General features: G+C 45.2%; 2 protein-coding genes across 3 annotated transcripts in view; one reads left to right on the top strand and one right to left on the bottom strand.

The window, feature by feature from the left end:
• Positions 1 to 1449: 1449 nt before the first annotated feature.
• On the top strand, positions 1450 to 22983 carry TTLL9 (tubulin tyrosine ligase like 9). Its single transcript, XM_024200893.2, has 14 exons — positions 1450 to 1515; positions 2256 to 2302; positions 4853 to 4945; positions 5957 to 6068; positions 6948 to 7133; positions 13653 to 13721; positions 14527 to 14617; positions 15275 to 15315; positions 15408 to 15495; positions 17018 to 17076; positions 18025 to 18221; positions 19641 to 19754; positions 20261 to 20385; positions 20995 to 22983. The coding sequence occupies exons 1-14, from the start codon at positions 1501 to 1503 to the stop codon at positions 21063 to 21065; spliced, it is 1308 nt and encodes a 435-aa protein (XP_024056661.1). The 5' UTR covers positions 1450 to 1500; the 3' UTR covers positions 21066 to 22983.
• Positions 22984 to 23738: 755 nt separating this feature from the next.
• PDRG1 (p53 and DNA damage regulated 1) overlaps positions 23739 to 26275 on the bottom strand; it is a 7269-nt gene continuing 4732 nt past the window's right edge. For both annotated transcript variants that reach the window (XM_024200936.1, XM_024200937.2), the window contains exons 4-5: positions 24722 to 24802; positions 23739 to 24333 (exon numbers count right to left, since the gene is read on the bottom strand). In XM_024200936.1, coding sequence (XP_024056704.1) covers positions 24245 to 24333; positions 24722 to 24802 — 170 coding nt within the window. In that variant the 3' untranslated portion in view covers positions 23739 to 24244. The remainder of the gene's footprint in view (positions 24334 to 24721; positions 24803 to 26275) is intronic.

The following is a 26275-nucleotide window of genomic DNA, read 5'->3' as shown; positions in this document are numbered from 1 at the left end:
CGAATTGCCGCCGAATCCGCGGGACCGGTGGACCTCCCGCAGGCATGCCACCGAAGGTTGCCTGACTGCCACCCTCACAGGGACCGACAGGGCGCCCCCCGCGGCTTGCTGCCCCAGGCACGCGCTTGGAGAGCTGGTGCCTGGAGCCACCGCTGCTCAGTTCCCCGTGTGTGCAGCAGGGATAATAGCCCTGCGTCATGCTGTGAAGCTGAATCCATTAAAGATTGTGAGGCGCTTGGTACTATAGTAATGGGGGACATGCTTAGAGCCTTGTGACTGTTACTTTATACCTGTACTGTATCCACTGTGCCTTTAGGACAGGGGTAGGCAACCTATGGCACACGTGCCGAAGGCGGCACGCGAACTGATTTTCAGTGGCACTCACACTGCCCGGGTCCTGGCCACTAGTCCAGGGGGCTCTGCATTTTAATTTAATTTTAATTGAAGCTTCTTAAACATTTAAAAAATCTTATTTACTTTACATACAACAATAGTTTAGTTCTATATTATAGACTTATAGAAAGAGACCTTCTAAAAACGTTAACATGTATGACTGGCACGCGAAACCTTAAATTAGAGTGAATAAATGAAGACTCGGCACAGCACTTCTGAAAGGTTGCCGACCCCTGCTTTAGGACTTTAAGCTCTTTGGGGCAGGGATCCTCTTCACATTCTGCCTACTGTAAAGTTTCATGTACACTGAATGCTGTACAAATCACCAGCCAGCAGGCCCCAGACAAAGTGAAATGGTGTAAAAAGAATTGAGCGTGCATTTGAAAATAGGCTGCAGGTAGATTCCCTTTAAGTCCTTTTAGTAAAGAAATAATGTTTTGTCTCTCTAGCACCTACGGTGACCAGATGTCCCGATATTATAGGGACAGTCCCGATATTCGGGGCTTATTCTTATATAGGCGCCTATTACCCCCCACCCCGTCCCGATTTTTCACATTTGCTGTCTGTACCCTGCTAGCACCCTTCAGCTGTGGATTTCAAAGCACTTCATGACACCACTGTGCTGCAGGGAAGACACATTATCTGCCCTTTTAAGGTGGGGAAACTGAGGCAGAACGCGCAAGTGACTTGACAAAGGTCTGGAAATCCATGGCAGAGCCCGGAACAGAACCCGTGATCCTGCAGTTCTTCCTCAGGCAGGACTCCCAAGGGAGTCGAGGGGGCTTTGTTGGGAGTCAGTGGCAGAGAGAGAGAGAGGCTGTGGCGCGCCTGCCTGTCACGCGTGCTCTGACCACTGGGGATCGCTCTCTCCGCTACTGCCTCGGCAGGGCCTAATGCGCCCCCCGCTGGGGGGGGGGGGGCGGCCCCCTGTGGCGCACGGGCACGCGGGCTCGGCCCCGGCCGCCCGGGCACGAGCAGCGGCAGCTGGCCCCGCCCCCAGCGCGGCGGGCGGGCGGGCGGGCGGGGGAAGAGGTTGGTTGCTATGGGGACGAGACGCGCAAGATGGCGGCGGCTCTGGGGTGACCCCAGGCGCGGGGTGGCGGCGCCATGGCGAAGAATAAGGTGAGGGCCGCGCGCCCTCCCCTGCCCCTCGGGGCCCCGCAGCGAGCCAGGCCGCCCCGCGGGCTGGGGAAGCGCTCTCAGCCCGGCCTGCACAAATCACGGGCGCCCCTTTGGGACGGTGGTCCTGGCGCTTGTCATTAGAGGGTACAAACGGTGTGTCCGCATCCAACCCGCCAGCCCCACGCATGGTCCGCCACGCAAAGCCAATAGCCACAGGTTTGCAGGGCTCGGCTTGTCGTGGTGGGCGGGTGCCTTAAAGCCCCACCTCCGGGAGGCAAGTGATTACAGGGAAACCGCAGCTTTCCTTTTTATGTTAAGGCAGGTCTCTAAGCCTTGTGGTGGCAGGGAAAAGCCTGAAAATGGGAACCCCGATAGGCTGAAATACCAGAAGGCAAATCAAAAGAACACCAACTGCCTTTTTTAAAAATCTCATGATTTTTTTTTTTTTTTGGAGGGGGGGCTGACGCCTGTTTTTGGAATGATCAATGTTGGCACGGCTGTTGTTATTTAAATGCTAACATTGTGCTTGAAAACAGTCCCTGCTCTAAAAAATGTGGGTCAGGTTCAGCCCTGATTGGCAAGGGCTGTACATGCCAGCCTCCTCGTGAAAACTAAAGATACTGGTGAAATTGCACAGGACAAAGTGCCCTCCAATGAGCTGTCCACAACTTATTCTGCACCTGCCTTATTCTCCCCCATTTAATGGTTATAAATTATTTTTCTACTTGTCTTGGTTGCAGAATGCAGGCCATAAAGGGTCCTATGGCTACCAGAAGCTGAAAGAACGGTGAGTGATTCTTTTTCTGAAGGGTAGATTGAATGACATGTTTGCATGTGGACATGAAGAGGGTGGGTATATACTGCGTATTACTTCACATTTGTTTCTCATTACGAGAATGGTCAGTGGCCTTTGTGCAATCACTGTTCCCGCCACAACTATTCTGGTAAACAGGGTTTTGCCTGCCTTTGATGGTCATTCTTCTTTTCAAATAGGAATTGGTATTGTCACTTCGGTCATAGATTCTCAGGCTTGTATATTCCTTACTAATACACCTCTACCCCGATGTAACGTGGCCCGATATAACATGAATTCGGATATAACGCGGTAAAGCAGCGCTCCAGGGGCTGCGCACTCCGGCGGATCAAAGCAAGTTCGATATAAGGTGGTTTCACCTATAACGCGGTAAGATTTTTTGGCTCCCGAGGACAGCGTTATATTGGGGTAGAGGTGTATATCTTTGTGATAATGATTTGAGTTGGTTGGAAAAATTCTGATGAAACAATTTTGTCAGAATTTAAATATTTTGTGGAGTCAGTGCAATTTTGACAAAGTTCCTCTGGCAACTAGTCAGGTCTCAAAATGTTTCCATCAGAAACTTGCCTGTTCTTTTGCTAGCTTGCCTGCCCAGCTCCTTGACAGGCTGCTGGGGATGATGAGTTTTCAGAGTCTGTGGCTCTGGGATAGCCCTCTAGGAGGACTATCTCCGAGTCTTTAGGGTACGTCTACACTACCCGCCGGATTGGCGGGTAGCGATCGATCTATCGGGAATCGATTTATCGCGTGTAGTGTAGACGCGATAAATCGATCCCCGATCGCTCTCCCGTCGACTGCTGAACTCCAGCTCGGCGAGAGGCGGAAGCAAAGTCGACGGGGGAGCCGCGGCCGTCGATCCTGCGCTGCGAGGACGCGAAGTAAGTGATTCTAAGTCGATCTAAGATACGTCGACTTCAGCGATGCTATTCTCGTAGCTGAAGTTGCGTATCTTAGATCGATTCCCCCCTCCCCCCCCCCAGTTTAGACTTCAGGGCTCCAGGGTCTGCAGTTCCAAGCAGACTGCCCCAGAGCCAGGGCTCCAGAATTTCAAAATTTTGGGGTTTTGTTCCAAATTGGAATGAAACTAAATTTCAAAATCCCCCTGAAATGAGATATGTTTCTCTGTCCAGCACTAATCATGATCTTGCATCATCCCAAAGAATCCCAAATGTAATAAACTGATGTTCAGATTCTGTGTAGGGAATCATTTCATGCACCACTAAAATGCAGCCACATCTGGGGCGAAGTACAGCAAATAGTTAACAGTGCTTGGTAACAGTGTATAACAATTTAGCACAAGAAATAGACAGTATCAGTTGAATCAGCCGGGGAAATTCTAGGTAGGCAAAATAATTACTTGAGATGGAACTCGACCAGGAGACTGAAGTTAACCCAAACAGTTTCATGGTGTTTTTAATGACCACAGGTGGTCAGTACCTTGTTTTTATATCTTATCTGAAAAATAGTACCTCCAGCACCATAGCACTCCATAACACAATTAGGGGCATTGATTATTTACAGACTTAGAGGAAAGAGTCAGTAGGACCATTCCTTGCAGCACACAGGTGTTCCTTGGTAGCTCACATCCAGTAGTGCATGCACTAACCAACCTTTTACTTAATCTGCAGGGTTGGATGGGATCATAATACAAGGTGGTATGGCTGAAATGTAATTTTATCTAATATATAGGCTATCTTGTTGATTAGAGGAGCAGTTCTCAACCAGGGGTCTGTGGCCTCCTGGGGGTCCATGAGTCATCTCAGTGGGTCCCCAAGCCCCGGCGGGCAGAAGTCCCCAGACCCAGCGCCCTGTGGGGATAAAACCGGGATAAAGCCCCGAGTCCCCCATTTCCACTCCGCAGAGCTAAAGCTGGGAGCCCCGCAGGGCAGAAGCCCTGAGCCCCCCAGTCCCGCAGCCCAGCATCTCATGGGGCAGCAGCCCTAAGCCCCCCCCCCTCTCCCCCCCCCCCCCCCCCACCACCCCAGCAGCTGAATCCCAGAGCCCCAAGCCCTACCCGGAGTCTGCTGGGCCCTGGAAATTTTATAGCATGTTGGGGGAGCCTCAGAAAGAAAAAGGTTGAGAACCCCTGGATTCGAGGATAACTAGAAGGTCTGAACCATCAGAGTAAAAAGGGGAGTGAGATGCTCTGCACTTCAGGAGATTACACTATATTTACATATACTGGTTAAGGCGTACATGAAAATGATTTGGGTTGTCTCAACATAGTTCATTTTAAAATTTATTTTCTTTATAGGCTTCCCTATAATGCTCTTCACTATAGTATATAAACACCGTGTCTATATTAATGAATTTATCTTCACAACACTTCTGTGAGATAGGGAAGTAGTATTATCATTATTGTACAGATGGGGAGCCTGAGGCACAAGAGACTAAGTGAGTTTCCTATAGTCATACAAGGAGCCTGTGGCAGAACAAGGCACAGAATCCAGATCTGCATTTGTGGCAGGTTTGCTCTTGGACTTCACAGAGTGTATGGTGTCTTTTTTTTCTTCCCCCACACAGAGAACCAAGAGCTTGCATCCGATTCAAATGTGCGCTCACAAACACCATCTTAGATATCCTGCGTCGGAGACCAGGATGGGTTGAAGTAAAAGAGTAAGCTCCAGATTCTTTCCCTTTGCAACTGGTTAGCCTTCCCTAGTCTTTTGTCATATTCAACTGTGTCTCCACTAGAATTTTCAACCATGTTTGCAAATGTGTCTCTAACATAACTCCTTGTCAGTTCATCCTGAACTTTGTGGCATAGCTGCTGTGGAGCAGGTCCTATGAGTTCAGCATCCTTCAACAAAGTGTGGTCAACCCTTTTCCGAACGAAGGCTTGTTGACTGGTTTGTTGAAGCTGAGTGACACTGTCCACATCAGCAGAACAATTGATCTCAATTCTGCTTCGATGAGGGAAGAAGAAGCTGTGTTTGACCACTATTGTTAAATGTGGCTGAAAATTACAGTGCAGACACAGTCTCTTTCTTCAGACAGTCTCTCTCATTCCGGCTCTAATTTAGTATTGCGGTCATTTATCCTGTCTCTAGCTTTTTCTTTCTTTCACTGATTTGTTGTGTTTGAAGACTAGGAACTGCTGACTATAGTTTTTCAGTTTTAGTTCTGTTGCTATTGATCTGTCATCCCTTAAATAGGATCTTATATATACAATTAAATAATGTAGTACTGACTCAGGGGGAAGATGGCCACACATTGAATTTGAGGGGACTGACTTCAGCGGAGTTGCCTGGTTGTAGATGACTCCATTCTAAAGTCCTGCTTCTGCTTTTCTAACTAATTGGATGATTTCAGTTGAACTCCTGGTAGTCAAGAATCAATATGATAACTGTTTTGTTTATACCTAATACATTGGTATATTCAGACCAAAACAGGCTTGGTCTTAATGGGAACCATTAACATTCAGAGCCTAAACTTTTAAAGAACAAAATAAACAAAAAAATGGATTAATCATGTGTACCAAGGCTTTTTATTAGCCTGTAAAAATTGCAAGGAGAGAAGGAAGCAGAGGTGGTCATGACAGCTGGTGGCTGTCAAGAAGGGTGGGTGTGGTGATGACCTAGAACTTAGTGCTTGCCTTACTGGCTGTCTCTCTGCCTCTTTCTATAGGGAGGGTGAGTGGGATTTTTACTGGTGTGATGTCTGCTGGCTTCGGGAGAATTTTGACCATACCTACATGGATGAACATGTTCGCATCTGCCACTTCCGGAACCACTACGAGGTAAGAAACCACTATGAGTGAAACATACGGGTCAGGATGGTTTGGGGAAATAGTCAGTAAACTTCCATGGGAAAAGCTTGTTGATGGAAAATACCTTGTAATATTCCCTGCCATGAAACCTAATCCCCTCCTGACTGCTGTGCTAACCCCTCCTCAGAATTTATCAACCTCTGTCACTCCAGGAAACAGAAGAGTGGCTTTGCCCAGGAACATGACACTAGATTTATTGTATTCCACATCTGATAAATCTCATGAAGGCTGAGCTGGACTGTCTCAGGAATCCAGGACCAACTGTACACTACAAGGACAACTGTGTTGTAGCACAGTTCTTCCTGGGACAGTTCTAGCATAGTTCCAGAATGTAGCATGTTCAAAGCTTTAGCAGAAGCAGAAATGCATGTAAAGTCCCATGTGCACAACAAAATGGAACCGTTTTAAATATATCTGAGGACAATTGCATTGCAACCAGGTCATCTGAGATGGTTGAATTTTCAGTATAGACAGGCCCTAAAACTTGGTGTTTGCCTTGGAAATCAGCCTAGCAGCTACACCTAAAAGCTTTAGACCAGAAATAATGCACTGTGGATTGCTACAGCTTCCCCTTGCGCCTCCTGAGAACTAAAAAACAAAAACCAAAACCCCAAACCAAAACCCACGCGCACACCAACCATGCAGACTCCTCCACAAAGAAAGAAAGAATCCCTAACTTTACCCACTGTTTTTCTCCGTTAGTTAACTCCTGTGGCATCACTGCTGAGACCTATTACCAAATATCCCCAGAAACATCTTATCTCCTGGGCAATCCAAGTGAAAGAAGAGTGATGATTAATTTGTGTTAACATTTGCAGAGTCTGCTCTTGTATTTCTCTTTCCACTCAGCTGACTCGTAAGAATTACATCGTGAAGAACCTGAAGAGGTTTCGGAAGCAGATAGAAAGAGAGGCAGGAAAGCTGGAGGCAACAAAATGTGACTTTTTCCCCAAGACCTTTGAGATGCCATCAGAGTACCACTTGTTTGTGGAAGAATTTCGCAAGAATCCTGGCATCACCTGGATTATGAAACCAGTAAGTATGGTCCTGTCCACGGGGACAATTCAGAGGAGACATTGCTCACTTGGGTGTTCTGTGGGAAGAGAAGAGTATGCACACAAATCCATAGTAGGCATTGCTCTTGGCCAGGTGGGCATAGGCATAGGTGCTTTTATTTTTCCTGGTGGGTGTTCCACCCCCACTCTGCCCCAAGGTCCCGCCCCACTCCACCCCCTCCCTTTAGGCCCCACCCTCACTCCACCTCTTCCTGTTCTTGCTCCACCCCCTCCCTTGAGGCCCTGCCCTCACTCTACCTCTTCCTGTCCCCAGTCCGCCCTCTTCCCGGAGGCCCCATGCTAGCTGTAGAACAGCTGAACAGCTGTGGCTGGTGGGTGTTGACCACCCCAACTATTTTTTTCCACGGGTGCTTGAGCCCGGGAGCACCCATGGAGTCTGTGCCTATGTCTGATTCTCTCCTCACTTGTAGCAGTGTAAATCAGGAGCAACCCCCATGAAATTAGTGGAGTTACACTGGTATAAAATGAATGAGCCACAGGTGGTTCACCAGCCCAGGAAGTAGTCTAATGAGTGGCGCTGTGATTCACTAGCAGATATAAACCCAATCTGACAAGCCAGAGAAGGCACGTCAGACTGGCAGTGCCAGCAGGAATCTGAAACACACTTCTTGAATTGAAGAGCGTACTAAGCAGGGGTAAGTCTAGCTGGCATAGCTATACTGGCAAAGGCGCTGTAGTGTAAACAAGACCTGCATTAACCATGGTTTGGGGCATGTTTCTTGAGGAAGAGGTGTTAGTGAAGGGGCATGATTGGAGGGCACCTGTGGGAGGGGAATGATCTACCACTTTAGCTACCAGCTCTGCCCTCCTCCTGGCCCCACCATGCCCCTGGTAGGGCTGGAAGGGCCATGGGAAGAAAGGAGGATGGTAACTGATGGGCTATGAGGAGCACATCCACCAGCTGGAGACAGCAAGAGGAATAGCAGGGAGCCCCAGATTTTGTATCTACTTCAGGAAGCTAGTGCAAAGGAACGGGCTCTGCAAAGCCCTCTGCAGTACAGAGTCCTGTTGATGTGTGGAATGGCCCATTCATATCAGTAGGGTGTGCTCAGATGAATTAGGATGCTCCAAAGAGATGAATAATCTGACACAATAACAACAAGAAGTCCAGTGGCACCTTAAAACTAACAAATTTATTTGGGCATAAACATTCGTGGGTAAAAAACCCACTTCTTCAGATGCATGAAGTGAAAATTACAGATGCAGGCATTATTATACTGACACCTGAAGAGAAGGGAGTTACCTTATAAGTGGAGAACCAGTGTTGACAGGGCCAATTCAATCAGGTTGGTGTGGTCCCCCCCCAATAATTGATGAGGAGGTGTCAATACCAAGAGAGGGAAAGTTGCTTTTTTAGTGAGCCAGCCACTCCCAGTCCCTATTCAAGTCCGAATTAATGGTGTTAAATTTGCAAATGAATTTTAGTTCTGCATAAAGGCAAATATAGTAAAAATCTTAAATGAATCAAGCAGTATAACAGAATCTCTACAGTGGAAATTCCACGCTTGACTAGTAAGAGTATAGGAGAAGAATATACTACTGACCACCTAACTCGATGACGACAGTGACTGTAACATGCTCAGGGAGAACAGAGAGACTACAAAACTAGAAAACCCAATAATAATGGGAGATTTCAACTATCCCCATGTTGACTGGGAACATGTCACCTCAGGATGGGATGCAAAAATAAAATTGCTAGACACCATTAATGACTGCTTCTTGGAGCAGCTAGTCCTGGAACCCCCAAGGGGAGAGACAATTCTTGATTTAATCCTAATTGGTGCACAGGATCTAGTCTAAGAGGTGCATATAGCCAAATTGCTTGGTAATAGCAACCATAATGTAATTAAATATAACATACTTGTAGGGAGGAAAATATCAAAGAAACCCACCCCTGCCCCCTATCTGACCCCCCACCCCGCTTCTCGCTCCCTGATGGCCCACCTGGGACTCCTGCCCCATCCAACCCTCCCCCCCCCCCGCCCCTGACTGCCCCTCCCCCGCTGCCCTATTCAACTGGTTTTTGAATGTTATAATTCTTGACGTCTGATTTGTGTCCATTTATTCTTTTGCATAGAGACTGTCCGGTTTGGCCAATGTACATGGCAGAGGGGCATTGCTGGCACATGATGGCATATATCACATTGGTAGATGTGCAGGTGAACGAGCCTCTGATAGTGTGGCTGATGTGATTAGGTCCTATGATGGTATCCCCTGAATAGATATGTGGACAGAGTTGGCAACGGGCTTTGTTGCAAGGATAGGTTCCTGGGTTAGTGTTTTTGTTGTGTGGTTGCTGGTGAGTATTTGCTTCAGGTTGGGGGGCTGTCTGGAAGCGAGGACTGGCCTGTCTCCCAAGATCTGTGAGAGTGAGGGATCGTCCTTCCGGATGGGTTGTAGATCCTTGATGATGCGCTGGAGAGGTTTTAGTTGGGGGCTGAAGGTGACGGCTAGTCGTGTTCTGTTACTTTCTTTGTTGGGCCTGTCCTGTAGTAGGTGACTTCTGGGTACTCCCACCTTAACTGATTACTCTCATTATAGTTAGTATGGCAACACCCATTTTTTCATGTCCTCTGTATATATATCTTCCTACTGTATTTTCCACTGCATGCATCCGATGAAGTGGGTTTTAGCCCATGAAAGCTTATGCTCAAATAAATGTGTTAGTCTCTAAGGTGCCACAAGTACTCCTCGTTCTTTTTGCAAGACATAAGTAGTAATTCTTCCTCTCTACTCAGCACAGATAAGGCCTCAACTGGAGTATTTTGTCCAGTTCTGGGCACCACACTTTGGGAAAGATGTGGAAAAATTGGAGAAAGTCCAGAGGAGAGCAACAAAAACAGTTAAAGGTGTAGAAAACATGACCGATGAGGAAAGGTTGAAAAAATTGGCTTTGTGTAGTCTGGAGAGAGAAGACTGAGGGAGCACATGATGATAGCTTTCAAGTACATAAAAGGTTGTTACAAGGAGGAGGGTGATAAATTGTTCTCCTTAACCACTGAGGACAGGAAAAGAAATAATGGGCTTGAATTACAGCAAGAGAGATTTAGGTTAGCGTTAGACGTTAGGAAAAACTTCCTAACTGTAAGGATAGTTAAGCACTGGAACAAATGACCTAGGGAGGTTGTGGAATCTCCATCACTGGAGCTTTTAAGAGCAGGTTAGACAAACACCTGTTAGGGATGGTCTAGATAATACTTAGTTCTGTCTCAGTGCAGAGGACTGAAGTAGATGACCTATCAAGGTCCCTTCCAATCCTACATTTCTATGATTGAGCAACAAAATGGCAGATGAAATTCAATGTTGATAAATGCAAAATACTGCACACTGGAAAACATAATCCCAACTATACATACAGAATGATGGCATCTAAATTAGCTGTTACCACTCAAAAAAGAGATCTTGGAGTCATTGTGGATAGTTCTCTGAAAACATCTGCTCAGTGTGCAGTGGCCATCAAAAGAGCTAATAAAATGTTAGGAACCATTAGGAAAGGGATAGATAAGAAGACAGAAAATGTCATAGTGCCAGAATATAAATCTATGGTACACCTACGCCTTGAATACTGCGTGCAGATCTGGTCACCCCATCTCAAACAAGGAAATTGGAAAAAATACTGAGAAGGACAACAAAAAATATTAGGGGTATGAAACAGCTTCCATACGAACAGAAATTAAAAAGACTGGGACTGTTCAGCTTAGAAAAGAAACAGCTAAGAGGGGATATGATAGAGGTCTATAAAATTATGACTGGTGTGAAGAGAGTGAATAAGGAAGTGTTAGTTACCCCTTAGGTAACCCTAACACAAGAACCGGGGGTCACCCAGTGAAATGAATAGGCAGCAGGTTTAAAACAAACATAAAGTAGGACTTCTTCACATAACACACAGTCAACCTGTGCAACTTGTTGCCAGGGGACGTTGTGAAGACCAAAAGAATAACTGGGTTAAAAAGAATTAGGTACATTCATGGAGGATAAGGAAGCTGGGACTGGATGACAAGGGATGGGGATCACTCGATACATTGCCCTGTTCTGATCATTCTCTGAAGCATCTGGCACTGGCCGCTGTTGGAAGACAGGATACTGGGCTAGGTCTGATGCAGTATGGCCAGTCTTAGGTTCTTAACAGGACAGTTACTTTGCTCTGCACAGCAGGTCTGGTAGGAGGGGACAAGACAGTTTGTCTCACTCTGCAGATCAGGCCTATCAATAAGAGTGGGTTTATAAGTAGTGAATGGGAGGCAATTATGCAAACTAACAATTTAATTACAGCCATGAGGATAACAGCTAGTGATTATCCAAGTCTACAAATGTTAATTTGGGTTAATCAGCAACAAGAAACCTTATATTAAGCTTATATTTTGTGCCCACAACCTCAATTATCATTGGAAATAATCTGAATACAATAAATTTGAATATGTTAGAAGATTGTGGCCACAAAAAGTATACCGACAACTGGAATGAAGTAGTTTGTGGCTGACCTCAAAACTCACAAGTAAAAATAAACTTTGTGTTACTCCTCATGTCACTCTGTGCTCTTGAAAGGACCTAGATCTTGCAGTCTCAGCCCGTGTGTGTTGCAGTTGTGTTTGGGGTGGGGGGTAATTCTGGTTCCAGGGTTGAGCTCTTATGGGGCTGGTGATAGAACTTTCTTAGTGGGTGGTCCATGGAATTTCCTTCCTCAGGTGGTCCATCAGAGCCAGCTTCAGGCTGCTTTTAATGTGCAATGCAAACCTGGTGAGCTTCAAGCTCATTCTCTCCTGTAGCTTGCTCGCATCTCTCATGATGGACTGTTGCTGTAGCCCATTTCTCATTAAATGCTACTGTGACACACACAGACTCCAAATACCGCTTAAATCAAAAACACGTGTTGTGTTACTGTATTTCTGCAATTGTGTGATTAACTTCTTTTATTTGGTCCCATTCTGCCCACTAAGCCATCTCCCCTTAGACTACGTCTAACATCTGAGCTACTTTCAGAGAGCCACCATTGAAAGAAAAGAGGGGGAATAGTCTCTGCCACTTTACTTCTTTTCCCACAAATGTGCAGCAGGAAAAATGGAAACTTAAACTTAGAGAGATGATCTATTGTCTTGGCTCAGTGGCAGTTTGAAGCTAGAAACACTTGTTTTATCACACTGGAGAACTGGGATTCCAGGAGTTCCAATGGGGTAAAGCTGCTTGTTTCTATCCTCGGCCTATCTTCCTAAGGCCATGAAGGATTGGATCTTAAAATCACGTCACCCTGGATTTATAGAAAATAGCTTCATTTTTAGAGGTTTTTAAAATGTAACTTTACTGTCACTCCATGGCCTGTAGCTAGTAACTAAGGCAACCTGGCTTTACACACAGACAGATGTGAAAAATAGTCCCAATAAAAACTTATTAAACTACTTACAAAATCTAAGGTAACTGTTGTCTGAAATGTGGAATAACAAAACCCATGATGGTATGTGGTGATGTAAAGGTTTTGTTGCCTCTCCTTTGTAATGGCTGTAAAACTGATGGCATTCCCACTCATGAATCCCGTCACCATCCCATTAAAACCCTTATATCACCACACACCATCAAGTATTTGCTTTTTATATCTTTACATAAAATAGCATCTTCAGCCTTTTTAAACACAATATGGAAAAGCACTGACTTCTTCTTCTGAACCGGAATTGTGTGGGATTTTGGCTGACTTTTTATATAATTAATATTAATATTATAGCTCCTTTCATCCAAGGAGCTCAAAGTGCTTTACAAAACGTTAAGCCTCACAATATGCCTGCCTAAATATATGGACCAGTTCACCCACCACTCAAAGCAGCATTTAAGTTCCTGATTCTGAGATCCTTGACCTCTCAGGATTCGGTCCAAGCAGCACAACACAACAGTTCAGGACAGGAAGTGAAATAGGATACAATTACCTATGTGAAACTGCAGGGAGAACTTAGTTACCTGAGTAGGAATTTGTCCAAGAATGGGGTTGACACTCTTATTCTTACAGAAGTTAAATGATGTTAAGTGGCCAGAACCCTGGTTTTGTCTTTTACCCAAAAGACAGCCCTTCAAATAGATCCATGGCTAGGGCTCCTAGGTGTTAAGGTAACACAAATTAATAATAATAAATGCTGTACCAGTGCCACAATATGGTGTTACTGACCAATGCCTTCTGTTGAGTCTCCTGTTTTTAACTTTGTACAGCACCCAGAATGCCAACTGGGTGCTTAATAAATAAATGATGAATCAGGGTGCGCAACAGATGCTTCCGTAATTACCTTTTAGAGAACTGCATCTGTTCCTGAAGGGAATGCTAACTGCTGTGTGAGAGTTGCCAACAACTGTAAAAAGGGCAGCAACCTGGATCTTCTGTTAGCTACCATGGTGCTACAGAAATAAGATTTCTTTCAGTAACCACTTGTTCCCAGCTGGAGGCGAGTGAGAAAACTTAAGAACAACGCAGCTAACACTTCCCTTCTCCTTTATGCTGCAGGTTGCCAGGTCACAAGGGAAAGGCATTTTTCTGTTCCGAAAACTCAAGGATGTCATTGACTGGAGGAAGGTGAAATGTGTACTTTCTCTTCTCACACCCCAAATTTTTTTTTGGGAAGGTCCACCTAGAGCAGAGGTCACCAAAGTGTGGGCTGTGTCCCCCTACGGGGAGGTGGAGGACCATCCAGCGGAGCGTGGCAGGGCCCGGGCCAGTTCCCACGTGGGCGGGGAGGGAGTGCAACCAGTCCCTCCCCGCTCCCAGCTCTGCTCCAGTCCGGCCCCCAGCCGCATCCCTGGCTCCCGGCCCCACATGCCCGTGGCCCCAGTCCCAGCCTTGGCCAGCGGTTGTTCCTGGCCCAGGGCCAAGGCCGGGAGCGGAGCACCTGGCCGTAGGCCCAGCTGCTGGTCCCCACTGCAGCCCGTCTGTGGCTCCACTCCTGCCCCTGACCCACCCCCAGCTGCGGCCCCAGCCTCGGCTCCCTTACCCCTGTCTGTGTCCCCCAGCCATGGTCCCGCTTCTGGCCCCGGCTCAGGGGAACAGGGGGACACAGAGGTAAGGGGGGATGCGACCCTCAAAAGTTTGGGGACCGCTGACCTAGAGCTTTGGTCTTCCAACTGTAACTTTATCTACGTACCTTTACTAGTCACTTACTGTCCCCATCTACAGCTTTCACATGTAACACTTATCACCATCCACCAGGATTATAACAGATTTTCTCACTGTCCAACAAAACAAAAGGTGGGATGTTTTGTCATTGATCTGAAATCTAAAACTGGGACGGATTGACTGGAGAATCCTGTGAGTGCTTGTGATTTGATTTTTCTCCTCGTTCAGTCTTGTCCATGGAGAAGAAATAACTTGTTTTATTTTGCAGGATGGGGTCCGTACAGATGATCAGAAAGATGAAACTCAAGTAGAGAATTATGTAGCTCAGTGCTATATTGAAAACCCATATTTAATAGGAGGTAAGATGCTTGTTTCAGTCTGTATCTGCCTGACATGTGGAGAGAGACACTCTACCTATGATGTTCCTGTCACATAGGGAGGGAGATCCCCAGATCACCTGTCTGATGAAGGTTAAGACTTTATATGGTCAGTTCTTGCCTGAAATTAGCTATTTATGGATTTAAATGTGAATTGTAGAATGCTGCACACAGTCAGTGCTGCTGGTGTGGTAGTTTAGTGGTCCTGCCCCAAAAGATTTTGAGAATACAGAGGTGATCCGATGAACAAAAATTAGACCTAATACAAGCCACACACATTAAAGATAAGTCCAGCCCCACTGTCATATGGTAGCAGGTTCCTCTCTAAGAGCTTGTTTTCATACAACCAGGCACCAGAAGGTTTTAGCGCAAACCTTTTGTTGTTTTGGTGCAAGTCTGTATGTGGCCACTTATTTTGGATCAAGAGCATCCTACTGATTTAAATTGTCTTAATCTGAAATTCATGTCCATACCCAGATTTGTACCAAAACAACAAAAGGTGTGACTTAAGACCCATCTAGTTATTTTGGTGCATGGCTGTGTGTAGATAAATTCCAATTTGGGTTTTTGTAACACTAGGTCTGACTTAGCACAAATTTCACTATGTTATACTGCTATATATTTCTCTTTGATTCGCAGGTCGAAAGTTTGACTTGAGAGTTTATGTTCTAGTGATGTCTGTAAGTGCAGAAGTCCATTTTATTTTTATTGCAGTGACTGGGTTGGATTTTCTTGCTATTCACCCTCAGTTTCTCTCTCCCGTTTCTCTCAGTACATCCCGCTGAAGGCCTGGTTATACCGGGACGGCTTTGCTCGCTTCTCCAACACACGCTTCACTCTAAGTAGCATAGATGATCATTGTATCCTGACCTCTGCTTGTGTGTTACAGGGCAGTTGCTAAGTAATGGAATCTACCATTTTAGTATTTTGGGAGGTTGGGGGTGAAGAAGGGATCCAGAAGAACAAGTACCCTCATCTCTAAGCTCCTGACTTCTGGATACTTACAGAATTCTCATCCTCTGCTTTTGTTTCTCACTGGCTGTTCTGCTGTCATCTTGTTTCGCTCTCACCTTCTGTCTTTGGAATACTGGTGTCAGTGGATCTCCAGAAACGTCAGTCAGCTAGGGCCAAACGTGGGAGATCAGTCCCACTTTCGTAGTACAGGTGCACTTATTGCAGCCTGCTTTTTTCATGGATTCATGGAGTTTAAGGCCAGAAGGGTCATCTAGTCTGGCCTCCTGGAGATCACAGCTAGGGCTTCGTGTCTGTCACTTTCCACAACCTCTGTGACATCTGCAGCAGCCAGTGTGGCTGACTCCAGGGCCGCCCAAGCAGCTGGCTCCAGGGGCAGCTGCTCTGGTGGCCCCAGGGAAAGCTACACCGGCCACTGCTGGAGCGGCTCTGAAGCCAGCCATTCCAGCAGCCCTGCAGCTAGCCGCACCAGCCGCTGCTGTAGTGGCCAAGGGGCCAACACACCAGCTGCTGCTCGGGCAGCCCCAGGCAGCTGGCCCTGGGAACCGCCTGAGCAGCGGTCCCGGGGGCGGCCAGAACAGCCGCTGCTCAGCGGTCCCCGATGTAGCCGCTGCTCAGAGACCCCTGCTGCTGGTGCTGCTGCCCCCCCAGTAGCAGCTCCCCAGGCGCCTGCCACCAGCAGTGACCCCCACCCCCAAGATTTAGTCAGGGGTAGTTATAGTATAAGTCATGGACAGGTCACAGGCCATGAATTTTTGTTTATTGCCCAGGACCTGTCCATGACTTTTATTAAAAATACCCATGACTAAATCGTAGCCTTAATCACAGCCCTTTACATTTCACCTAGTTACCCCAGTATTAAGCCCAATAACTTGTGTTTAACAAAAACATAATTTGTATTTGGTTAAAATTAAGCTTATTCTTCCAGAAAGGCATCCAGTCTTGACTTGAAGACATCAAGAGAGAGAATCCACCAGTTTCCTTAGTAAAATATTTAGTAACTTGCTCATTCTTGCTCAGTGTGATCAAAAGGTGGGTTGCTTTAATGAGGCAATCCAGAGTGGGTCTCCAAGATTCTTGGGCACCGGTGCTCTGCACGGAGGTTAGGTTGCATTCCCAGGAGAAGAGCTTCCATGTAAGTCCATCACAAGAGCCAGTGGGGGCTAAAACTTGCTCTGGGCTTTGTTACTAGTTGTTCCAGATTTCCATTTTTATCTGTATTTATTTTCTCTTAATTTTTCACCAAGATGTCTCCCTGCAGTGGTGGGTATAAGCTCCACAATTAGGGAAGGGAGGAGAGATTCATTGGCATAAGGAGCACAGGAGACTGGCTTAGGACTCAAATTCAATTTCTAATTATTTAGAGTGTCGTTTTCTGTCTCCATGATCCTTACCTCCTCCTCCTGCCAGATGTGCATCTCACCAATGTAGCAGTGCAGAAGACTGCACCTGACTATGATCCAGAGAAGGTGAGTGAAAACTTACTGGCTATTTCAGTTGACCCAGCCTGTGTCCAAGCGTACACACTATGGTGCGTAGTTCAGGGAATGCAAGCAAGCAGCTGTTCTGGCCTCGTTGTTCCAGCTACTGTGCAGTGTATATGGCAGGTTGGTAGTCCCTAAGGATGTGCTGTATGGACGCTCTGCCTTGTCTGTCCTCTGAGACCCGATGTATGTGTTCATTGATGGATGTTTTAGGAGATCCAGTGAGTGGGAGCTGTGCTCTAACTGTTCCATTACAAGTGTGCACTACTTTGTGGTGTTGGGCATTCTGACCCCACAAATAATTCATTTTTGGATAATGCTTGTCAGAGACCCAGGCTTGTAGTGCTTAGCATTCACTGCTATTTCCACAGCTATAAGCTCAGCGTAGCATCTTCAGAGGTCATCTGTGATTGCTGCCCCCTTTTCTGAGGGACCTGCCGTCGGAACAAAGAAAAAATCTTAAACAAATGAGATCAGCTTTAAATATTCTTTGTGAATCTGAGATACTTAAAAGTTCATAGAAACAAAGCTTTGCATTGAACTTTCCATGTTATATGCTTCTCCTCTAAATCTCTAGCCTAATATTTCTTGGTCCTTTGGAAAGGAAAGTCCTAGATGTGTGTCTTGTGAAACTCTGATGGAAAGAGAAGGTGGGATGATGATCACTATTAGGATACCACTCCAGTCTTGAGATTAAGTGTTGGTTTTACTCCACTTTCCAAGCAGAGACTGCAGTTTCTCTCTAGACTAAGGTTAAATTATTCCTTTCCAAGATGCACTGAGAGAAGTAACATCTGATTCTGGGTGTTTGGCTTCTTATCCAGAATTGTCCTTTGACTGTAGAGAATATTGAGTGATTATTTCAGGTAGGCAAGGAAATGCATGGTCACATATGTAGGAACAGCATGTTACAGTTGTCTTTGTATGTGTTAGGGCTGCAAGTGGATGATTCAGCGGTTCCGACAGTACCTGACTGCCAAGCATGGGGCAGAAGTGGTGGAGACTCTTTTTGCAGAAATGGACAACATTTTCATCAAGAGCCTACAGAGTGTTCAGAAAGTGATCATCAGCGACAAACACTGTTTTGAACTGTATGGATACGATATCCTGATAGACCAGGATCTCAAGCCGTAAGGATGTTAGTGAGCATACAGGTGGCATACAGTAAATGGAAGGCTGCCTAAACAGCTTAGCAATGGCCAGTGAAGGGAAACCCACTGCTACTAACTCCTCCAGTAACTATGTATTCCAGCAGCACCCCCATGAACACTGAGATTCAGCCAAGCACCAGTATTAGACGGATAGGACTAGATATTAAGTACACTTGCCATAACCTCAAAAGTAATTATGTGAAGTGTTGGCTAAGAGGCAGCCTTCATTACAGAGTTTTAGACCGTGGTGGGGTGCTTCTCCTGTTAAGACTATGGGAAACAGACTCCCCAGGAATCTAAGAGATTGTAACAAGAAATCATACATTCCAATTTGGTTCAACTTAGATTTTTATAAAAAGAAACTTTCTCACAATGTGACTACTAGAAACAATTTAATTGTTTTTTAAATATACATCAATTAAAATGTGCTTTTAAACATATAAACCTCCTTCTGCAGTGTTTGCAACCAAAATATTGCAACACTGGGAACCTGACAGTAGAACAGGCTTTCACTGCAGAAGTAAACAAAGAGCAGCAAAAGTAACAAGATTAGATTTTTAAGATTTTCAGTTTTAATCACATAAAGAGCTATCAGTAACATTGATAAGGAACTTTGTATAACATATGATTTAAGTTGAAAGTGCCACTTTAAGCGTCCTCTCGTTTCTTCCTCTTCCTCCCTCTAACAATGTGTGGTAGCCGGCGTTCCAGTTACAACCCTCAATGGCTTGTCAGCATCAGTCTGATGTCTCTGCAGTGCCACTGGGGACGGCTTTATTTAAAGTGAGCTAATAAACACTGCTCAACTGTGGTCTCGGGTAACAACCCAGATTTGTACAAGCTAGTCTGCTCTAGTCGTAGCTTCAAACCAAACTACTGCTTCTGCAGTGACAATCTGCACAGAACGAGCTTGTGTAACTTCCACTGATTAAGAAACAAATCAAGTTGAGGTGAACTGGACTGAATCACTGTGATGTAACTATAATACTACAGTTTGCCACTGTCATCTGAGCAACTTATTGGGTACTTCCAGATCCAGGTAGTCATATAGCAGTTTGTTAGGAAACTACTTCCACGATACATTCACATCCCTGCACTGAGGAAAGGGTTCAAACTTACCCTGTGATTTAATGGGGCGGGCGTTGTTTCATCTAGCCTTTAGTTTTACTTGTATACTTTTTAGGGTGCTGGAGGGGCTCTCTCTTTATTACAGTTGAGCTCAGAATGTTCTTTGACTGTGTATAGGAATGATGTTTGGGGTTAGATTTCCTATCACTTCACTCCCTCCTTCCTGCTCTCCAGCAGTGCCATGAGGTTTCCATAGATAGGCATTTCTGTTAGGTGGACAGATTGCTTCGCTGTCTGCCTCCCTCTAATTCACTGCTGTTCTCTTTACAGCTGGCTTCTTGAGGTTAATGCTTCTCCCTCACTCACTGCCAGTAGTCAGGAGGACTATGAGCTCAAGTGTCGCCTTCTCAAGGACACATTGCATATTGTGGACATGGAGGGCAGGTGGGTGAAAAAACAAGTGTACTGCTCTCCATGAGTCTTACCAAAGTGTGTGAAATGTATCTGAGCTAGTCCTCTGGCTTCTGTAGGCAAACGATCGTACTCAAGGCTACAGGTTTGTCATGCTGGCATTTGCCTCTCCCACTTGGTGCGACTGCCCTGTGACGTATCCTAAACCACTGAGCGCACTCTCCCAGTGGCCTTTTCTCAGGGCCACAGATGAAGGTGGTGTGAGAGCTGGGTCTTGAACTGGAATTCCTGGCTCCCAGTCTATTGCTCAGACCACACATCTCTCCTTTCAAGCCTCATGTGTCCAGCCTCCTGTCCCAGGATGACTGTGCAATTGTGCTAACCCAAGATATTAATAGTAAATAGCTGCCCATTGCAGCTCTCAGCTGTTTGGTTTTCTCCCTGATCTGCACAGGTTTCCAGCCAATGTGCAGACAGTGGATCAGATAGCTACACAGCCATTACTCATGTACTTTAACACCTTGTATTTGATATTGCAGGCTGACAGGGAAGGAGAAGCGTATTGGGGGCTTTGACCTGATGTGGAATGATGGTCCGGTCAGTAGAGCAGAAGGGAATGTGGATACACCAGTAAACGGAAGCTTCGTGGCAAACACACATTTAGGTACTTCACTCATACGCAGATGGCAGGGCATCTCACTCGAGGTCTTTAACTGTTTAGATATCATCAAAAGTGCAAAACATACTTTTCCCTCAAGCGTAAAAGGACCGGGTGTGAATTATCACATAGTGCTAGCAGAGTGTAGTACTCATGTGAGGCTAAGTGTGAGGGGGTGAATATTTTCCAATTTTGGTGTAAATGATCAAACTATAGGAGTGTTAAAAGCTGATGTGGAGGCAGTAGTTAGATTTTTGGAACCCCTTACTGCGAGAGCCAGCACAGGTATTCTTCACCTGCCAGTTCCTTTTAAAAACTATTCCCAAAGGTCCATAATACAATTGTGACAACTAGTTATTGTGCACATTTCTAATGTTGGTTGCATATTCTTGTTTAGTAGCCTGTAGTAATGCCCAATTCAATCAGGCAGAAAGCACCTATTGCAGGTTTTCACATAGCACTAAGTAGTTAAATATGCCTTCAGTATTTTCTCTGGCTGTAGCTTCATGCTAACTGATTGGAGCACAGCTTTGTCTGAAAGCAGGCGATTATCGCTACTCTTCACCCTTTGGGGGGACTAAGTCATCTGTCACTTTGTTAATGCTTTCATTTCAGGCTACAACAATGACAGGAAAAAACAGCTGAAGCAGCTCTTCAAACCTCTTCATACCCAGCAGAAAGTTTAATGCTGATCCAGAGCGTGCGGCAAGAGAAGTCACTGAGGATTGAGCTCTTTTGCTCCCTCTTCCTCATATTATAGAGCTGCCGTTCTCATTTGTCTCTGGACAGTTTTGCTGCCTCAGCAGAAGACTGCTGGCCATTGCTTGGTTCCTTAGGATTTTCCCTGCGTGGGAATCTTAGTTAACAAATGAATCCTGTTCATAAGCCACAGCAACAATAGACGTGGGTTGGCTTTTAACTTGGACATGATGCAATCAGGTATTTTGGTTATGGTCCGTTGTGGTTGACCAGTTCTTCAGTAAAGAATTAATCTGTTTTGTTCCACAGTGCAGGCTGTAGCAAGGCTGTCAACTGGCTACTACACACGACTATAGATCAGCTGTACATGCCACATTGCAGACGTAAAGCACTCCTATCCATCACTGACTCTGTATACGTTGCAATGGATATGAATAAAATATTTAATGCCTCGGTGCTGTTACAAATCCAGAAGAAGTGCTGCTTCGCTGGTCCTCAATTTGAGGTTATTGACATGAGTAGTTTTCCTTTAAAGTGTAAGCTCTAAAAGGGGCTATACAGACCCTGCTCACTCAAATGGAAGCTTTTCAGAAAGGTGGGCACTTGAGCCTCATGCTGCTGCTACTATAGAAACACGTCACATCGTAAGGCCTGTTGCCATGATACAGTAACAATAACCTTACCGTTATATTTTATGAAGGCACTGAGAGTGGCTCCACTATGCTGGTTACATGTTATAATGAAGGGATTTAGTACCTTTGAGATAGGAAAAGTAACTTTACCACCCTCTTACAGAAGAGAGGTAACTTTCTGGAAAGCTACAGGTGAGGCTATTCACTAATGGGAATCATTTTTAACTTCTAAATCTGTAATTTACGCCTTAAGCCTACAGTGCATAGCTTTGCTTTTAGCAGTTGGAAGTTTATGTGGATGTAGCTCTAAATCCTATACATTAGCTAGTTAAATACAGCCAACTTTAAAAAAAAGCAATCAAGCAAAACAGCCTGTCTTAAGGAGAGTGGAACAGGCCTATGCTGGTGCAAACCCACCCTTCCTGAGCTCTATTCACATTTTATATTTGTGCAAAACTGAACAAAACACAGTGGATATTGGTGTGTATGTGCCTGCCTAGCTGGCTGGGAGATTGGCTGAGAGCTAACAATTACAGTTGTTCTGTTTAAAGTTTAAACACCTGGTGCTCAAAGCTGTTCACCCAATCCAGCAGGAGGCTGAGTGCTAGACAAAGATGAAGGGTCAGCTACAGTTCTCTGTGCTGAGTGTACAAAATTTGCCAAAACAGATGCTGTTGTTTCACTGGCTTGCTAGCTATGCCTACTCCCCAGCCCTCAAATTGAAACCAGTGTTTTAAACTAAAATTCCCCACCCAAAACCACGTTCACTAATTTAGGGCACACTTTCAAGCAATGCAAACACTAAAAATGAAAAAAGAATGAAAGTGATTCTGCTAGGCCCCAAACTCCCTTTGCTGTATTCAGAGGGAATCAGGTTACAGCCTTATCTCTGACTTTTTCCAAATTAAATAGCACTAACAAGACATAACACACCTACCACTGGCTGCACTATTGAAGAGATGAAATATGAAGGAGAGCTGCTCATGGTGGAATCACCTTAATTCTTTTCCTTTAGTTTTTGCATTAACTGAGAAGTTGTGTGTTTTGTAGAGGATATTAATATATGATTAATATTTACTAAACTTTACCTGAGCTAGTGTGGGGAAGAAAACCTTCATTTCTAGAGAGAGGACAGCAGGCTTTTCTTGTCACTGTATGTTCCTCTTCCCCAGGCCCATGCACAAACATAAGCAGTCATATTTACCATTTCATTAGCGCAATTAGGAACAAAGGAATTACTAGACATGGGATTTATCTCGTCCGCTATCCTGTTGCCAGCAGCAGCTGCTTCCAACTGCTTTACAGAAACCTGCTGTAGGCAGTTACGGGATAATCTACCCCCAGGGAAGTTTCCTCCTAATTCCCCATCGTACACACGCTCCTCCATCTCCACTCCAAATACACCTCTATCTCGTTATAGCGCTGTCCTTGGGAGCCAAAACGTCTTGCCGCGTTATAGGTGAAACCGCGTTCTATTGAACTTGCTTTGATCCGCCGGAGTGTACAGCCCCGCCCCCCTGGAGCACTGCTTTACCGCGTTCTATCCGAATTCGGGTTCTATCGGGCCGCGTTATATCGAGGTAGCGGTGTAGTTAGAATTTGTCTGAAACACGAGGGTGTAATTTTTTAAACACTACTATAGCTCTGGCGAGTCTTGTTATCCACCAGTGTTTAATCCTTTTTTGAATCCTGCTGTTAGCCTCAATGGTATATTGTAGCAATGGGTTCCATGGGCTAATTGTGTGAAAAGTATTTCCTCCTTTATATCCGTTTTGAATTAATCATTTATCAATTTCATTGAATAGCCCCTTGTTCTTGTATCGAGACAGGATGAGTAGAGACACCTAATCTCTCTTCTCTAGACCATTCACTGGTTTGCATACTTCCGTCCCCTTCCCTAATGCAAACAATCCCACTTCTTCCAAATCTCTTCTTACAAGTTTAGACATAGGATACTAGCTCAGAAGTACGCCCTTCAGATTAGCAGGCACTCAAGTATCTATTGTACGCTTAGGGAAATTCCTGAGGTTTTTTTTAAGTGTACAGTTTAATTGATTCACAATTCTTCCACCACCACAAGCTTACACAACTCAAAGTTTCTTTATTTATTCTTTGAAGACACTATGGATTCACAGTTCTTTTCCTCCTACTCCTTTTCCTGCCAATAGAATGCACTAGCTGTGGAGCGAAGTTACAGAAGTTCATACATAAAAGAGATGCAGTTAGGAATGTCCTGCTCTTCTGATTCTAATAATCCCACTCCCACCCCAGGGATGGCAGGCTGTCAAATAACTAAAAGGGCCACTGTTCTAGCACTTGTCTCTGCAAGTTGCAGTGTCTAATCCACGACCAACACTGGAGCCGAATGATTCCTACCGTGAAAAGATTTCAGAAGCCAAATGCTTCTTAGGAAATGTACCACTCAAGAGAGTAAATATGTCTTCACAAGAAATCTGGAGATTGTCCACAGATTTTGCACTGTGAGTGACAGTCTGAATGCACCTTATCAGCAACGTTGAAGTCGCCACGATGGTCTAGTTTCGCCCTTCCAGTATCTGATTGATTACTCTCATTTCCTCATGGGTCATGGAGTTCAAGTTAAATCCTTTCAGCTCAGGTTTACCTGAGGAAGAACAGGCAGGAAATAAAGATGTTGTTAAAAAGCATGCTCACTGGCGCCTGGTGAAAGAGTTCTCTAAACAACTGCCAGTACAAGTAGTCTGGAGAAGACACTGCTGTATCTGGCTGCAGATTTGTTCCCACAGTCATCACTGACTGAACTACCAGCCACTGGAAACAACTAACAACACGTTAGTGGTGCACAGTGGAGTCTGCAACAGAACAGTCCCAGGCACATGCCCACAAAACTGGGCAAATATGGGGCTTTTACTGTAAAGAGAATGGAGGGGAGTTATTCTCCGAATATAGCTCATGTATTTTTGGACCTCTTCCCTCCACCCCTCACCTGATTTGTGCTCCCAATCAAATGTTTCCTGACCCTTTTCAAATACCTTGAGCTTCAAAGAGGCGGTTGACCTTCACTCTCAGCTCTTTCCGAAGTTGGTTTATTTCCTCGTCCAAGTGCTCCTGATCTGAGAAGATAGTGACCAGATGGTGATAATGAAGCATCCTGGAGTACAGTGAGTTAAGGCAACATCAACTCTGAGTGAAGGGGAACTCTTCCTGCTGCCTATTCCTTGGATTCTCACTGAACTTGCTGCATTTGTTTTGTCATATAGAAAAAAGTAGGTATACAGTTCTCATTCTACAGAATATGCTCCTGCCAGATATTCCCTTCCAGCTCAGTATACTGAATGGTGAGAGGAACAAGGTTCTGGAGCCCAAACAAGCTCATTTGTAACTGCATTACAACCTGTCAGAAAAGATAGGCCATGCCAGTACTGGGACCCAAACCAGAGGTTTCCTAAAAGTAACCATAAGCTATCTGGGGCAGGTACTGTCTTTTGTTTGGTGGGGAGGGGTGGGAATGTACAGTAACTAATGATCAGGGCCTCTGGGCACAACCACAATACAAGCAGTTAATACTTCTAAACCCACCCACTTTCATAGATTTTAAGGACAGAAGGGCCCATTATGCTTTTCCAGGCTGACCTCCTGCATACTAGACCCCTGGGGGGACTCTGCACCAAAAAATTCAAATGCAATATAATCACACCAGTTTCAATTGTTTTGGTAATTTATTCAAACTACAATACAGAAAAAAGTCACAATAACTATTCAGCATTTCCTAAACACATGAAAATTAAGTTACAAACACTTGGTAACCAATACCCTGCATTCCAGTAATAATCCTGGATTTTCATGTAAATTACATTACAGAACAGCAAACAGGGGGAAAAAAAGTAGAATGTCATTTTAAATTGCTCAGACTTTCACACATGAAAGTCATACAGTTTTGCTTTGTCCTGGACCTGGCTGGGTACTTTGGGAAGTGCTTGGATCTGATTGTCCTGACATTTTATTGACTGCTTGGTAAATGTTTTATTTGCCCTCAAAGTCTTTTTTTCTTTAATAGGTAAGTAAAATAAATCCTGAGCTGTAAGCTAACCCCATTGTGCCACTTTGGCACAGGAAAAAAAGTGAGAAAGCACATAGATCTTCCTAGCTGAGGATTCCCTTACTGCCATTGATAAGAAGACTCCTTTACATCACTCTGGCAATGTATTGGCCTTAAAACTGTCACAGATTTTAATGCTCCGGGGGAATTGATGGAGAATGGGAACAGTTAACTAACAATAAGAACAATAGGCATGCTGCTACATTTCTGCCTTAGAGAATGAGATAAATTAACCATCAACAGCAACTTTAACAACTTTACTACACAGTCAGTGGGCTACATTTGTGCCTCAGAGAATAAGATCAATTAACTCAGGCAGGCTGCTTCATTTGTGCTTCTAGCCTGCCTCCTGCATAATAAAAAGCCTGACCCTTACACACCAGGGAGCTGCAGTCACGAGAGAGGGACAGAGTCTCTCTCTCTCTCTCTCTCTCTCTCTCTCTCTCTCGGCATGCAGGTACGCCCATCCCCCCCCCCCCCCCCCCCC

This window comes from Terrapene carolina, unplaced genomic scaffold, assembly GCF_002925995.2.
Source record: "Terrapene carolina triunguis isolate 2854851 unplaced genomic scaffold, T_m_triunguis-2.0 Scaffold130, whole genome shotgun sequence".
In the NCBI taxonomy this organism is placed as follows: domain Eukaryota; kingdom Metazoa; phylum Chordata; order Testudines; family Emydidae; genus Terrapene; species Terrapene triunguis.
The sequence above is the reverse complement of the archived record's forward strand: the minus strand, read 5'-3'. Positions and strand labels throughout refer to the sequence as shown.